Raw genomic sequence first — 16,249 nt, forward strand, 5'->3', positions numbered from 1 at the left:
ACAAACTGTACAACGTGACATAAGCTTGTTTGCGAAACGGATTATATTGTATCATCAAATTCAGTGAATAGACCATGCCATAAGTTGCTTATTAACGTGCCTGGAACTCTATTGTCATAACACTAGTACGCTTCTATTGAGGGATTTCCGTACAAGGTTGTCCCTACGATGTATGAGTATTGTATCAATCTAAGCACGCCGAGCACCAGCACACAGACTGGCCCCCTACTGGCCACTGTTTCACGTATACTTGCTTTTTGGAACCATTGATTTCATTGGATACAATCATTAAATAAACGTGCAGTGACGTTTTAACAAAGCTTAACATAATTATATGTGTTTTGATTGGTCCTAGATGATGTGGGTGCAGCTGATAAACATCACCCCAGACCAATCAAAACACATGAAAAGCTTACTTTCGGTCATATCTGCAAGGATTTGGCTGCGAATCGACTGTGAAATGAATGTAGGTGAAAGGTGATTCGGAGATTAATCTAGGCTAGTAGAGTCCACTCTATGGCGTTATTCACGAGCCTCGAAGTGTGACGTCAGATGTTCTTGCTACCAAGGACAGAGTGTGTACCAAGCACAGAGCTGCACCGAGCGTGGAGCTGAATGACCGGCACCGAACTTGATTGTGAACGCTGAATCATGCCCTGATCGTTGGTGTTTGTTTATTCAACGCATTCATTGAATTTTTTTAAAAGGTTTGATGTTTGCTCAGCGACTAGAATGTGTATATAGAATAAATAAATTATAAAGTTCTGGAGGAATAGTTTTCTACGTGGGAATTTTCCTGTCAAGTATTGAAACATCTGAACGTTGGCACTTAGGTGGGCAAAACATAAAAGAAGAAGGTGGTACATCAGCTATCCCGGTCCACACCCTCGTTCTTTATGTATACTTCTGTCTAATAGTTTGGTAAATATATTTCTCATATTAATACAATAAACTATATAAAACTACAACTATAAATAAAATCAAATAATTATTAAAAAAACACACACACCCCGACATGTAAATAAGTGTAATAAACAGTTTAACATGCATGCTTCGAATATCACATGACATGACAAGTGAGCATACGAATAAAGTTTTTGTAAAATGTCTCCTTGGAAATATGACAGGGGCAAAATAGTACAAGATAACAACAGCCAAAAGCCGTTGCTTCACATTAACTTTACACGTCTTGACCTACTTCCATTTTCTGTATCGGTCTCTTGTTTCATCTTTTTACATAACCTATATCCAGACTGCCTATATCATTATGTACAAATCAATAAATTGGAACATAACCGTCGAGCATATAGGTAAAATTTATTTAGTTGTGGTGAATTTTTTCTAGAATCAAGACGGACTAGTTGTTGTTTCACACCTCCCTACTGTCTGTACACTAAGGACTCCCTGGTCAGAATTGGTCTCATGGGACTGACCCACTCAAGGGTCCGGCTGACCCAGGAACTTGTGAAAAAAGGGAGATTGTGACTGGAATTCTGCGTCAGTTGTTGGTCATTATTGACACATCCTCTTGGTCATTTTGACCGAAAAATAGTCAGGCCCCACGTGATCGGGTGAATTTTGAGTTTGAATCACTTAGAGCGAAAACTTTTCAACTGCAATGCTATACATAAACTTGTTAATAATCCGTTTGTTTATAAATTTAAATGAAATTTTGATATGTGTCACTACTGAATTGTAACACTCAATCAAAACGTTTGCCCCAACCTCAAAATATAAAAAACTATAGAAACACTTCTACCGTTGCTGACATGCGTCAAAATGGCAATACTTTGATGTCAACTGAGCTCCAATTGATGACGTAACATGGCATTTTGCGAGAAAAGAATAGTAAACATGATTTACTAATAAACAATTAAAATATGTTTAGTTTAATGAGGAATCAATTGAGGACATCAAATTATTAAAGGGGCTTCTACTGTGCGGCTTCTACTGTGCGGCTTTATGTGCAATCAATTGCCGGTTAGTGCTTTGTACTGGTTGAACTGCTCTCTCCAGTCGGCCATGTCTGTGTATTTCCAGGTGTAGAATGACTCTTTCCACTCCCGTTCTGTAGCTTCAATATTTGCTGAAATAAAAACCGTTTAAATTAATTTAAATGACCAAACTAAGTGAACAAATGTAGCCTAAGGCCAGTGATAGTTGTGAGAAATAATGGTTAAGGGTGCACTGCTATAGAATTAGTCACCAGAGCTATGTATGTATGGTAAGATTTGCTATAACTTGCGATTAGAAGCCATATTCGATTAACAAAGTAACACATACTCAGGGTGCCAGACTAGACTGCACACTGGGTTGTGTTGCCTTTGGACCAAATTAATGGTACCCGTCAACCACATGACTAAAGAAAACTGGTTCCTCTATGTCGCAACTCTCTCAATGTACAGCTCTGTTTGCCACCATAACTGTTTTCAACCCTACCAATAATCATAGAATTGTAAAATCATTGGACAGAGGTGCCATTATTTTTGGTGTGTACTTTATTTTGTTAAAACATTTTACCAAGCATGGTCTGTAGCTGCATCAGATAAGTGTTCGAGAAATGACACTGGTTACTCTTGAGGGCGCGTCCTGTTGCCATGTTAACGTTGAGCTCTTTGTATCTCAACTCTGGGATGGTAAATTCCGGCCACATATCGTTTGCTGATACAGGGTTTCTGTGGTAAAAGAAAGTATGATTGTAAGACTTGAGGATATAATCTTGTTGGTGCATCATTGGGAGAATACTTTTGTTCACACGGGGAAAGGAGACACAGTGACAAATACTTCTGCAGTAGAATATAATGGAATAGAATAGCAGTTCTAATGGTTAGATTAAATACAAATGAATACGAAATAAGTAAGACACACGCTCGGAAGCTTTTCTTACCCAGTCTTAGCAAAGTTGGTCCAGTATTCCATAAATTTGACAGAAAGTGCTTTCTCGGGATCAGGCACAAAGGGAGACAAATAGAAAAGCTCGGGGTCGAACACTCTGCCGAATACGAACGGTATATCCTCGGTGTGAGTCGCTCCTAACCATCCCGGTTGCACACCACCCACGTTATAAATAGACACGGTAGGGACTTGCGTCATCTGATACAGAAAGACAGTACCGCCTTCTTGGGCGTGAATGCGAGCAACCCGGTCAGTTGGGCACACGAATGCAGAGTCTCCGTTGAGCTCAACAAGCGCATTGAAGTAATCGGCAGTCTCGTTGTCGGCCTGTGACCAGTCGATGTATTGCATTCTGAACGTATCGGCAAGAATGGGATCGTGTTCTGGACCTGTGTGAACAAATTAATCAGATCAAATTTGCAAAGTTGAGTCTGAGAACAATAAGTGACAACAAAATATTGCAAGGGAGTTTGTGGGATTTTCGCAAAATAGTAGGCCACCAAGCGTCACCAAGCAGACAGCTCTTCAAAATCGACTCCCTTAATAAGTCTCTTGAATGTATACCTTTTATTCTTTTAAACACTGTAAGTTAAGTTTATTAGCAAGTTGGGTTCGCCTTTTGACAAAGTAAAGGTTATTTTGTGAGGGTTTTGATACTTGTTGTACCAAGCTACGTTATATTTATGAATAGGCAAATAAACATTGCCTGGATATTGGCGTGTCACGACGGGACATGACGCTTGTGTTCTTGATTGGGCAAGGTGCTATACTATAATTGCTTCTCTTCACCAATATAACGGATACATGCGATGGTAAATGTATTGAAAAGGCCTTCGGAGCACCACCCGGCAGCTCTCAGCTGTAAGAAAATTGTCACAATGATCAGACTAAAAATAGTGTAAAGCACATTGATAAGTTTTTGTTTGGTGCCATAAGAACTGCATGTACTCATTGTAAGTAAATGTTCAGACTTACCAAACGCGTAATTGAGGTGTTGACTCAGACCAAGTTCGAAAACATCTCTGCTTATAAAAGGCGCCACTTCCGACGTGAAATACTGCTCATAGTAAGGGCCGACCAAAACAGACAATGTCCCCTCATCTGCGTTCGTCCCCAGGAGAATCTTGGCGTGGTTGTACTGCCCGGTGGAGTAGAGATTGGCCGGGGTGTCAGAGAGGAATTCTCCATCAACAACGGCGCAGGTTCGGAACTGTATCTGGTAGAGAGGAATTAAGGAAAAAGAAACAATCACTAGCTGGAATTGCTTTTGAATTTCAACACTTTCAGGTGGGTGTGCTTGTGAACTTATGAAGCTTTCTCTTTTTTTTGGTCTTTGTAATTCTCCTGCACTTGTATGAGGAGCTTCTACTGTTTTGTTATGTGTCAGGGTTTGTAGTCAGTAAAAGAGTATTCTGTTTGGTAATCATTTGGTGTGAGGGTCGTGCTATAAGGTGCACGTACTTGAGCTCTGGTGTTGCTGTACAGCAGGGTGTGGGTTTGAGGCCATCTGACACTAACTTGTGTCCTTTATCAAGATACTTAACTATTATTGTTGTTTCGTTCTTTGGATGGGACTCTATGTTATGCATACTAGGACTGGTAGTGAACGAACAAGAACTACGAACACCGATCGTAGAAGGGTAGGGTTATACTGCAGTGTTTCTAGTTTGGTTACCCCCAAGCCAGCATTATGATACAGCTCTCCTGAGATTTGCTCGCTATAGTGATTACTCAGGACGCATAATTTTTCTTTATTACCAGATAATAATGATACAAAAACAGTCTAACCTCAGTCGACGCCGCTACAAGAGCCAAGGCGTCTTGTTCCCTCAAGCAGTCCACAAGAGCGGCGCTCTCCGAAGCACTGCAGCCGAGTTTCGCCCCAACCTGGAAGGCCTGGCTCTTCATTTCGTCCTCCTTGTCATAAAAGGCCCAGAACGCAAAAGCAGTTCCACTCTGAAACCAAAAAGGGGAAAGAGTTCAATATTCTCGTCCTAAAACAAGACCAAGTTTATTTTAGAGACAGGGGTTTTGGGGTAAAAAGGTGTCACCCAAAACAGGGTCAAATACACCAAAGTTTATACTGTCTTTTATTCAATAGGATGAAGGTAGGCACTGGTTTCAATAAACCAATTGATTTATTCGAAAGACGTTTATACAACAAATCAGATACGACATTCATGATATACTGACAGAATAGCCGATCTGGCATGTAAGCGTGTGCACAATTCCGTGAAGTCGTCACACTCAAACGGCGGCCATTTTGAAACTCGAAAAAACCTTCAATTGGTTGTTATAGCTACGGCTACAACCAGATTTCTCGTCATCGTTCAATAAAAGAGAGCACGTCTTTTAGCAAGATCCTTGAGAAATTCAACGGATCGTTTGAGCAGATTTTAAAAAAATACGAAAAAAAGAGGATTTTTCAAAAGGAATATTAGAGGAGGCAAGACGAACCTGCATGATCGCCTGATTGAACAACCCTTCTGACATCTTGGAGAGGATGTGGAAACTGACGCTGGCACTCCCAGCACTCTCACCGAAGATGGTGATGCTGTTACTGTCACCACCAAAAGCTGTAAAATAAGAAATAAAACATCAAATAACAACTTCATGCTTCAGACATCCACCATACCCAAACAAAATGTCGTGTTTCTAGGGTTAAAATTTTGTTAAAAGCTACACTTGGATAAATAATTTCAGAATAAACAAAAATTAATTTTAAATTTGCATATTGTGCTGGATCGTAAAACCACTGACGATATAGTGTTTATAATGTCATACATCTGGACCAGGGTAAAGCAAATAAACCACCAAATCATAGATAGCTGAAGTGACTTGGTACATCGGAAATTATCAAGATTAGTTTTGAAGAAATAAACATCAAAGATGTGATCCTACCTGCAATGTTATTCTTGATCCATTTCATGGCCATTTGCTGATCTTTGAGACCTGCATTGCCTGAAGAAGCTTCATCGTCTACGTGGAGAAATATAAATAGTTAAAATCCTACTTTAACCGACCGGGAGTGTTTAGATCGTAGCCAATTGACTAAAGAAGGACTTCACTGTTGCAACATAACGACAGTCAAATAAACTTGTTTCGAGTTATTTCACACATTACTTAGGCAAAACTACTCGGAGTTTCGGTGTTCCTAATGGTATTTTGACCTTTTAGTTTTACGGCTTTGAACAAAAAAGGAGAATGTGTTGATAGTAAATAGGAAAAGATACCTGTGTTTAAAAAACCCAAGATGTCGAGGCGATAGTTAAGCGTGACCACGATGACGTCACCGACTGCAACCAATGGCATTCCGTCATAGCCTGGTTGACTTCCACTACCAAAAGAAAACAATCCACCGTGTATCCAGACCATCACAGGAACGCCCTCTATCTGTTATGAAAAGGCAACTTTTAAAGTCAAAACATAAGTGAAAACGTCACTGAACTCAGTCTGAGGCTTTAAAGGTTGGCGATAATGCGGTATATCTAACACAACACTCTACCAATCTGGGTCAGTTGACCCGGACTCCGGGTCCAACGGGGTCTGACCTTTTCAGGATCCTGCTGACTCGGAAACCGAATTTTTGAATATTGTCATTTGGGGTAGGATTCTGCGTAAGGTTTACCCATTTCTGGGTCATTTCGGCACAGATTCTGGATCAGACTCTGACCCAGAAATAATTCAGATTTCAGAGCCCCGAATCCGGTCAATTCTCACCCGGGTGTGTTAAAACATGGAAGGATGAATGAATAATGTTGTACAATGCGAAAAGGGAACTTTTCAATCTGTCCGTAAGGCCAAAAGTTTTCTTAACAAGTGGTACTTTAAAACCTACAAGGCAAACCAAGGGCATACTTACACGTCTAGAACTAGGTGCGTAGATATTCAGGTACAGACAGTCTTCATTCGTATATATGCTATTCTGCCCACCGCTGCCTTGTATGCAAGCATATCTAAAGTACGTGGCGTTGTAAACCTCGCTTCCCCAACTACTCTTCTCTACCGGAGCCCTGAATCGCAGCGATCCAACGGGTGGCTCTGCAAACGGTATCCCCTTGAAGACATCGATGTTCTTGGTGATATTGATGAACTCATCTTCCTGGAAAGTCACGGTGGTACCAAAGAGAGCACCCTGCTCTACAGTGACCTGAGGTTGGGAAGCTACTAGGGCTACAAAAACTCCCAACCAAATACCGGCTGACACAGCGATGGAGTACATTATTGAGAGTATATTGAGGGTTGTAAACTGGGCCAGATTCAGTGCTTGTCAGCGAAAGTTTAACCCTTTTCCTTCAAAACTGGCTGCAGCTTTTACAAACTAGCCTGTTGGCCTCACAACAATAGCTGCCCCGGTTCCCACACAAAACTGAAGAGTCATGTCAAGGTTTGGAAACTCATTGTCGCGCTCATATTTGCATGTGAATGAATGGCCTTCAATATATTTTTTTGGCTTTGAAAGGTGACGTTTGTGAGTAAAGTTCACGTTGGTTGAATACTTGAATACCATGCATGGTGTGTGCAGAACAAGATGCAAGATGAGGCAAGTGACGGTCGTTAACCAATAACTGTTACCGTAGAATTGGTAATTGATTAGCCAATAGCCATTGGACGAAAGAGTTGCCGTAACATTGGTTACAGTTGCCACAACGCACCACTAATAATAGTGGCTTCTATTAATAGCGCTCAAGTTCGTCACCCAGTGACCTCTTTGTGCACTCTACCATTATTATCGCGTATCATGCAAGGTATTGTGGGGCAACATATTCATGTACATGAACATTTTAAAGTTTTGAAGTATGAGATTGTTTTCCATTGCGTAGCATCGTATGGTTTACAATGTGCTGTTTTGCAATGCAACCAATCAAACCGTGAACACAAGGGTGAACCTCTTCTCTTTTCGATGCAGGGGTCCGGTTGTACACATCTTCCATTAACAGTTTGTATAACCTTGACAGCCCCAGATCAACTTGTACTCTTTGTGTTGATGTCGAAAGAAAATTGCAATGAACTTAACGCACACTAGCACACTGGACCACCAGATTTACGTCCCATTCGAAGGACGCAGCAATATGAGTTTAGTGTCTTGCTTAAGGGAACACTCCACTGATCAGAAACACCATATCTCAGCTCGAGTCGGTTGATGAAGTGACCATTATTTATGTAAGAGTGTGAGCATTATTCTTATTTATCATAAATTAACATTTTCTGCACTATCTGCTGGACTATACGAAGATAAAGTGCATTCTTTATGTTACGTTGACATTTACAAATGGAGTAACGAGAGCCGTGGGTATGAGTTAGTTAAACAACTTCGTACACGGAAGCCCGGTTGACAACCGCAACCAGTATCAACATTGAACTCTAATACTGTTTGTATGTCAAACTTAATTCATGTACCACATCCCCAAAAAAAGAAATCACCAAATACTAAAAAGACATTGACGTTTTGAATAATAGACCCAGTAATATTTATTCGGTATTAATTTAGTTTAGTGCATAATCATTTTCATTTTTCAAAGAACTCAGGCAAGTACTGATTATACAGTGCTAAATAACACACATTGGTGTAAGGGTAAAACACAACAAATTACACGCATAATGTTTTCACTGTACGGACAAAAGTATCCAAACTAAATTGTTTATATTAAAAGTTCAATTTTTTATAAACAGATTAAAATAATAGCACAAAAGTGAAGGTAAAAGTTGTGCTAAAGGTTTTTTCCCAGAAGATAAACAGTAGCTAAATAAAAAAATAAGAAATAATGCAAAGTAGTCGATGCTTTACATGTACAATGTACTTCCCTATCAAAGCCATTGGATCCTTTCGGTACAGAAAAAAAAATCACAGATTTACACATATTTTACAGGGTTTACAGAAGGTAGTGGTGAATTTCTCTTGAAATATTATTCCATGAAATGCTTTAATTTTTGAGAAAACAGTAAAACAATATCAATTCTCGATAGCGAGAATTACGGATTTATTTTAAACACATGTCATGACACGGCGAAACGCGCGGATACAAGGATGGGTTTTCCCGTTATTTTCTCCCGACTCCGATGACCGATTGAGCCTAAATTTTCACAGGTTTGTTATTTGATATAGAAGTTTGATACACGAAGTGTGGGCCTTGGACCATACTGTTTACCGAAAGGGTCCAATGGCTTTAACTTTAATATTTCCTTAAATTGTTTATAAATTGGAAGATTGATAATGAGCAAAGGAAACAAGTTGTGGTAATTTTTTTCTTGGAAGTATGACAGATAAGTGGTTGTTTTACACCTACCTACTGCCATAACCAATAAACACACCCGGGTAAGATGTGCGAAATGGTCATTGGGAGATTTTACTAGGATTCGGCGTAAGTTTGGGGTCAATTATGACAAAAATTCTGTGTAATTTTGACCATAAACTGGTCAAGGCATTGGGACCCGGATTGGTGAAAAAATGACTCAGGAGTTTTAAGGGGTTTGTTCTGTTAAAGATGGAAATTAACACAAATAATTTTGTTTAAAAAAATGTAAAAATTGTTGGTTGGGCTTTTATAATTAAACCCGTTATTTTGGACAGAAAGTGAAATGATCATGAAGTTCAAAATAGGCCGACATTTTCACCTCTTTTTCTGACGTCCAAGAGGGCGGTCTATATTAAGCACATGATTTTGTCAACATGCAAGTTTTTTTCTGCAATCAATTGCCAGTTAGTGCTTTATACTGGTTGAACTGCTCTCTCCAGTCGGCCATGTCTGTGTACTTCCAGGCGCTGTATGACGCTTTCCACTCCCGTTCTATATCATCCATGTTGGCTGAAATAAAAACCGTATAAATAAATATAAATAACTATATAATAATATTTATTGGGGCAACCACATTTACAAGCACATATACATACATTAAAAATATTTAAGAAAACAAAGTAAAACAACAGTGGGGTGCCCAGGAGAGCATAACAGTTTAAAAAATAACTGTCGCAAAAAGGCGTATGTCTCCTAAACTAAGTCAACAAATATAAAGCCTGCATAATAGTTAAGAGGAATTACAGTTAGGGGGCGCACTATAGTATAAGCCCACCAGAGCTATGGTGAGATTTGCTACAAATTGCGATTAAAAGCCATTCAATCAACAACATAACACATGCATGTACATAGGTATTAAAGGCAGTGGACACTCAAAATAATTATCAGCATAAAACCTCACTTGGTAAGGGGTAATGGGGAGAGGTTGATAGTATAAAACATTGTGAGAAACGGCTCCCTCTCGAGACCTCGGGTTTAGAATTTTGAGGTCTCGAAATCAAGCATCTTAAGGACACAACTTCGTGTGACAAGGGTGTTTTTTCTTTCATAGTTATCTCGCAACTCCGGCGACCAATCAAGCTCAACGTTTCACAGGTTTGTTTTGTTATGCATATGTTGAGATACACCAAGTAAGAAGTGGTGTTTGACAATGTTACCAATAGTGTCCAGTGTATTTAAGGGTGCCAGTTGAGACTCCACATTGGGTCGTGTTGCCTTTGGGCCAAAACATGGCGTTTAGCAACCACGTTTAGAAAACTGGTTCCTCCATATCTCAACTCTCTCATTGTACACAGCTCTGTCTGCCATTATTATTGTTTTCAACCCTACCAATAGTCCTAGAATTGATTGAGGAGTGGTGGTGGGTATTTCATTTAAACATTTACCCAGCATGGTCCGCAGCTGCACCAGATAAGTGTTCCAGAAATGACACTGGTTACTCTTGAGGGCGCGTCCTGTTGCCATGTCAACGTTGAGCTCCTTGTATACCAACTCTGGGATGGTAAATTGGGGCCAAATATCGTCTTCTGTAACAGGATTTCTGTGGTAAAGAAAAGTACAGATCACTGTAAGATTGAAAGGATATCTAATCGTACTTTTTCACACGGGGAAAAGAAGACACAGTGACAAACACTTTTTTCAGCCTTACTAAAATTATAAAAATGGTTGGATTAAATACTTTTGAATACAAAGTACAAGTCACACGTGCAGAAGCTTTTCTTACCCAGTCTTGGCAAAGTTGGTCCAGTATTCCATAAATTTAACAGAAAGTGCCTTCTCTGGATTAGGCACAAAGGGAGACAGAACTAGAGCAAACTCAGGGTCGAACACAATGCCGAAAACGAACGGTAAATCCTCGGCGTGAGTTGCTCCTAACCATCCCGGCTGCACACCACCCACGTTATAAATAGACACGGTAGGGACTTGCGTCATCTGATACAGAAACACAGTATCGCCCGCTTGGGCGTGAATGCGAGCAACATTGTCAGTTGGGCACACGAATGCAAAGTCACCGGCAAATTCTACAAAGGAGTTGAAGTAATCGGCAGTCTCGTTGTCGGCCTGAGACCAGTCAACGTACTGCATTCTGACTGAATCCGCAATAAACGGCGCGTCTGTTGAACCTGAGTAATTAAACAAAATCATATCAAATTGAGTCTGATACCAAAAGTGATAACATAAGGAATACAATTCCAATTACGTAAGAGGTTTTTGTTCACAATATAGTGCGCCACCAATAGTTTCCAAGCAGATAGATCGTCCAATTCGACTGCCTTAAAGGGACACATTGCCATGGATCGGTCGAGTTGGTCTTTGAAAAGCGTTTGTAACCGTTTTTTATAAAATGCATATGGGTAGAAAGATGGGTAGAAAACACGTCGGCCATTTATGGGGGTCAAAATTTTGACTCCCATAAATGGCTGACCGTGTTAGTTCGCACAGTAGAAGAAAAACCACGCAATTTCGAGGCAAACTTGTGTGGATCATTGTATTCTACTTTTAAAACATCTTTCCAACCATATGCATTATATAAAAAACGGTTACAAACGCTTTTGTTTTGACCAACTCGTCCGTTCCAAGGCAACGTGTTCCTTTAAAGACACACTTTACATTACAAACACCGGACACATTAATCGCTTGTTTGTATACATAGCAGTTGGTTGCATATGTCAGTTTTAAAGTCCGCAAAGTTTGAGCTATTTTGTGAGAGTTTAATTGGTCCTTTTCGGACCAAATGAAATCAAACTGATTATCATAAAATGGCTACCAAGTCAAAAGAGAGTCTCCTCCTGGATTTGTGTAGTGGCGCACCATTTTTAACTCCTCGTTTTGTTTTCGACAATAAAATTAAATGCCTATAGATCCAATCATATTTACCAAAAGCGTATACGAGGTTTTGGCTCGTATACAATTCGAAATCATCTTTGCTCAGAACAGGCGCCACCTCCGACGTGAAATACTCCGCAAATTTCGGATCGCCAAGAAGGAACGATGTCCCCTCCTCAGCATTTGACCCCAGGAGGATCTCGACGTGGTTGTACTGCCCGGTGGAGTAGAGATTGGCCGGTGTGTCAGAGAGGAATTCTCCGTCGTTAACGGCACTGGTTCGGAAGGCTGTCTGAGAAGATCAAGTTAGAAGAACAGCATTAACGGGGGATACCGAAAGTGTTTCTAAACTTGTGGGTTAATTTTAAAACAAACATGTGAGCACTCACTGAGCCTAAAGGAGGCAAACTTTGATTGGACGATAGCTGTTCTTTGTGCGCCCTCAGTGTTCATGTTCAGTGACTCTGGCAACTTTCTTATGTAAGCGTGGAAAACTTGAAGCTTATGTGTTCATGTGATGATCCTGTACATTTTTCTTGTTGTCTGATTCTGAAGGAGAGGGGAGAGCGCTCACTATTTTGTCTCGGTAATTATCCTCAATTTGTATTAGGGGAAGGAAGTTATCTCAATATGGCGAACTAGAATAATTAAGTTGACTTATGAGGCATGCTTGGTTTAAGAAACATTTTATAATAATACTAATTTAGTATAAAAATAAATTAAAAAATCGAACCTCAATTGAAGCCGCCACAAGAGCCAAGGCGTCCTGTTCCCTCAAGCAGTCCACAAGAGCGGCGCTCTCCGAAGCACTACAACCGAGTTTCGCCCCAACCTGGAAGGCCTGGCTCCTCATCTCGTCCTCTTTCTCCGTAAAGGCCCCCAAAGAAAAGGCAGTTCCGCTCTGAAACCCAAAAGGGCAAGTGTTATTACCTGACTTGAATCGAGAGCAAGTGGTTTTAAAGAAAAAGGTTGAAGAGAAAAGAAGTTTAAGATGCGGAAGAGTGGAGGAGGGACCTAAACATGGTTAATGGTAGACTATTCGAGACCAAGGTTCTGGATGGACCAGATATGTTTGTGGTATACATTAAATTAAGCCCAGTACATGTGTTCTATGGACCATCAGCGAAGAACTATTTGGTGAGAAGCGTCAACCAAAAGTGGGGTCAGTGATGAACAAGTAAAGAGTTTTTCCTTTCCCAAGCTCGTAAGGATACAGACAGGCATCTGGTCTCACTATTAAATCAAAATGGTTTCATTAGATATACGTAATGTCTGGTTTTACCACATCTCCAACACTGGTCTCGGTCTAGCCTGTCTGCATGCACACAATTCCGTAAAGTCGTCACACACAAGCGGCAACCATTTTTAAACACCCCCCCCACCTGAACAAAGTTTGAATTGATCGTTTTGAACGGAATCACAGCAAAAGTTACAGCGCTCCCATTGCTGAATTGACACACCGAAAAGACGTATGGAAAATGTCAGCTTGTACGTCTACACCAAGACAACACTAGATTACATAGGCTATAATTATGTATATTGAATCGTCAATATCGGTGTTGATTTTGAATATATCGAAATATCTTGACAGAGACGATATTCTTTTTATCAAAGACGATATACATGTACATGTATTCCGTTTTTTTCCCGAAATACGTTATTTGAGACCACCTTTGCGTGTTTCGCAAGGATTCTAACAATCCTTACAAGAGGAACATAATATGATATTTCAGGAAGAACATAAATAAGGGAGGCCAGACAAACCTGCATAATTGCCTGGCTGAACAAGCCTTCTGACATCTTGGAGAGGATGTGGAAACTGACGCTGGCACTTCCAGCACTCTCACCGAAGATGGTGATGCGTTCACTGTCACCACCAAAAGCTGTTTATCAAAATAGTAAATTCTCCAAGTTACCCCTTTCTCTTCGCTACAAGTGTAATAATTACTATCATAAAACCTTTCTTAATTATGAGTAATGGAGAGAGGTTGATAATATAAAACATTCTGAGAAACAGCTCCCTCTGAAGTGGCGTAGCTTTCGAGAAAGAAGTAATTTTCCTCGAATTTGATTTCGAGACCTCAGATTTAGGATTGGATGTCTCGAAATCAAGCATCTGATCTGAAAGCACACAACGTCGTGTGACCATGGTGCGACAAGGGTGTTATTTTCTCGCGTTAATATCTCGAAACTTCGACGACCGATTGAGCTCAAATTTCCACAGGTTTGTTATTTTATGCATAAATTATGTTGAGATACACCAACTGTGAAGTCTTTGACAATTACCAATATAGTGTCCAGTGTCTTTAACGTAAGGGACGGGACCTTCTGCTTAGTTTGTTCCATTTGGAGGACGAAACAACTATGGTTATTAGTGGCTTGGTTATAAGGCATACGGGTTTATACTGGGAGACACACTCTGCTGATAAGAAACACCAGAACTTGAGTCCGGTGTGCTTGATTGCTAGGCCAGGACACACCAGAGAATGAGAGTTCGGGAAACTATTTTTTGTTGTAACATTAGGGTCAGGTTAAAGCCAAAACAACAAACGATCATATATATCGCTGAAGTGATTTGGCAGATTAGTAATTAATTAGATTAATGAAGAAGTGTTCCTACCTGCAATGTTGTTCTTGATCCATTTCATGGCCATTTGCTGATCTTTGAGACCTGCATTGCCTGTAGAAGCTTCGTCGTCTACGTGGAGAAATAAACATAGTTCTAAAGTTTACATCTGACCTCAGTTCAAGTAATAAGTGCAGCTCACACCATGCCAATTGCAAACAAAAACGTGCGGGAAAATACGAACAGTGATTTAGACTAGAAAAACTTACCTCCGATCAGCATAACCAAATATATTTTGTACATGACTCATAAATTTGTCAAAATTACTCAGAATTACATTTGTCCAAACATTTTTTCGGGTCAGCTTGACCAGGACATGGATCAGACTCCCTGGGCCGGGAATCCGGGTAAATGTTAGATTAGTGAAACACTAGGTGGCAGCAGACTTACTGGCTATATTTCCATTGTATACGTAGAGAATAATATCTTTTATCTGGTAAGTCTGCTGCCACCTAGCGTCCTAGAAGTCCACCATTAAGAGTGTAAAAACTAGCCGAGAGACTGTGTTTGAATGGTCACTCGAAACACCAATTTTCTTTTCAATTACTCAAACTAAATTTGTTGGAAATGTAGTTCAGCTTTTATTTCACATCATTTAGACAAAATAACTAAGAGTTTCGACAGGTTGGTGTTTCCTTTTAGTTGAACACATCTGAAGGGAACAGTGTTTAGGTACAGTTTTAATAGCCTTACCTGTTGTTAAAAAACCCAAGATGTCGAGGCGATAGTTAAGCGTGACCACGATGACGTCACCGACCGCAACCAATGGCATTCCGTCATAGCCTGGTTGACTTCCACTACCGAGAGTGAAAGCTCCGCCGTGTATCCAGACCATTACAGGAACGCCCTCCAGCTATTATAGAAAAATGCACACTTTTCAGTTAAAGTGAAAGCGTCAAAAGGAAAAAAATTGCGTATCCAACTTCCACATTCCGATTCTAGGTCCCACGTGGCATGACCCATTTTTCGGGCATGCTGATTCCGGATAACATAAACCAAAAATCTAATCGCAAATTCAACAATTAAAATCAAATAATTGTTTAAGTGGATCATAAATCCAGGGCATACTTACACGTCTAGAACTAGGTGCGTAGATATTCAGGTACAGGCAGTCTTCATTCGTATATATTGTGTTTTGACCACCGCTGCCTTGTATGCAAGCATATCTAAAGTACGTGGCGTTGTAAACCTCGCTTCCCCAACTACTCTTCTCTACCGGTGCCCTGAATCGCAGCGCTCCAACGGGTGGCTCTGCAAACGGTATCCCCTTGAAGACATCGATGTTCTTGGTGATATTGATGAACTCATCTTCCTGGAAAGTCACGGTGGTACCAAAGAGGTCACCTTGCTCTACCGTGGCCTGTGGTTGGGAAGCTACTAGGGCTGCCAAAACTCCCAGCCAAATACCGGCTGACACAGCGATGGAGTACATATTGAGGGTTGTAAACTGGGCCAGATTCAGTGCTAGTCGGTGATAGTACGATCAGTGATCGTTTCCTTAAAAAAACTGGCTCTACCTTTTGCTTATAATAGCCACCAAGGTTTACACATGAAAACGTTGCAGTGCAGTCAGCCAGTAAAACATACCAAAGAGTGCGCAGGAAGG

The 16,249-nt window shown here is 40.4% G+C and overlaps 2 protein-coding genes across 2 annotated transcripts; both read right to left on the reverse strand.

Annotated features, from left to right (window-relative positions):
* Window positions 1-16: 16 nt before the first annotated feature.
* On the reverse strand, window positions 17-7,478 carry LOC139937077 (cholinesterase-like). Its single transcript, XM_071932063.1, has 9 exons — window positions 6,758-7,478; window positions 6,129-6,288; window positions 5,797-5,874; window positions 5,353-5,471; window positions 4,684-4,851; window positions 3,871-4,111; window positions 2,888-3,284; window positions 2,521-2,675; window positions 17-2,086 (listed from the first exon to the last, which is right to left on the reverse strand). Exons 1-9 carry the CDS (start codon window positions 7,115-7,117, stop codon window positions 1,971-1,973), a joined length of 1,794 nt encoding a protein of 597 aa, XP_071788164.1. The 5' UTR covers window positions 7,118-7,478; the 3' UTR covers window positions 17-1,970.
* Window positions 7,479-8,336: 858 nt separating this feature from the next.
* Window positions 8,337-16,249, reverse strand: LOC139937698 (cholinesterase-like). Its single transcript, XM_071932976.1, has 9 exons — window positions 15,716-16,249; window positions 15,337-15,496; window positions 14,638-14,715; window positions 13,782-13,900; window positions 12,751-12,918; window positions 12,069-12,309; window positions 10,915-11,314; window positions 10,577-10,731; window positions 8,337-9,701 (listed from the first exon to the last, which is right to left on the reverse strand). The coding sequence occupies exons 1-9, from the start codon at window positions 16,073-16,075 to the stop codon at window positions 9,586-9,588; spliced, it is 1,797 nt and encodes a 598-aa protein (XP_071789077.1). The 5' UTR covers window positions 16,076-16,249; the 3' UTR covers window positions 8,337-9,585.

The sequence above is a fragment of the Asterias amurensis genome, chromosome 5, assembly GCF_032118995.1.
Source record: "Asterias amurensis chromosome 5, ASM3211899v1".
Taxonomy (NCBI): Eukaryota; Metazoa; Echinodermata; class Asteroidea; order Forcipulatida; family Asteriidae; genus Asterias; species Asterias amurensis.

Coding starts and splice junctions, on each gene's coding strand:
- LOC139937077 (XM_071932063.1), bottom strand. CDS start 7,117: ATGTACTCCATCGCTGTGTCAGCCGGTATTTGGTTGGGAGTTTTTGTA. Junction 4,852..5,352: donor TCAATCAGGCGATCATGCAG/GTTCGTCTTGCC, acceptor TTTTGGTTTCAG/AGTGGAACTGCTTTTGCGTT. Junction 2,087..2,520: donor GCAGCTACAGACCATGCTTG/GTAAAATGTTTT, acceptor TTTTTATTTCAG/CAAATATTGAAGCTACAGAA.
- LOC139937698 (XM_071932976.1), bottom strand. CDS start 16,075: ATGTACTCCATCGCTGTGTCAGCCGGTATTTGGCTGGGAGTTTTGGCA. Junction 12,310..12,750: donor TTGTGGCGGCTTCAATTGAG/GTTCGATTTTTT, acceptor TGATCTTCTCAG/ACAGCCTTCCGAACCAGTGC. Junction 9,702..10,576: donor GCAGCTGCGGACCATGCTGG/GTAAATGTTTAA, acceptor TTTTTATTTCAG/CCAACATGGATGATATAGAA.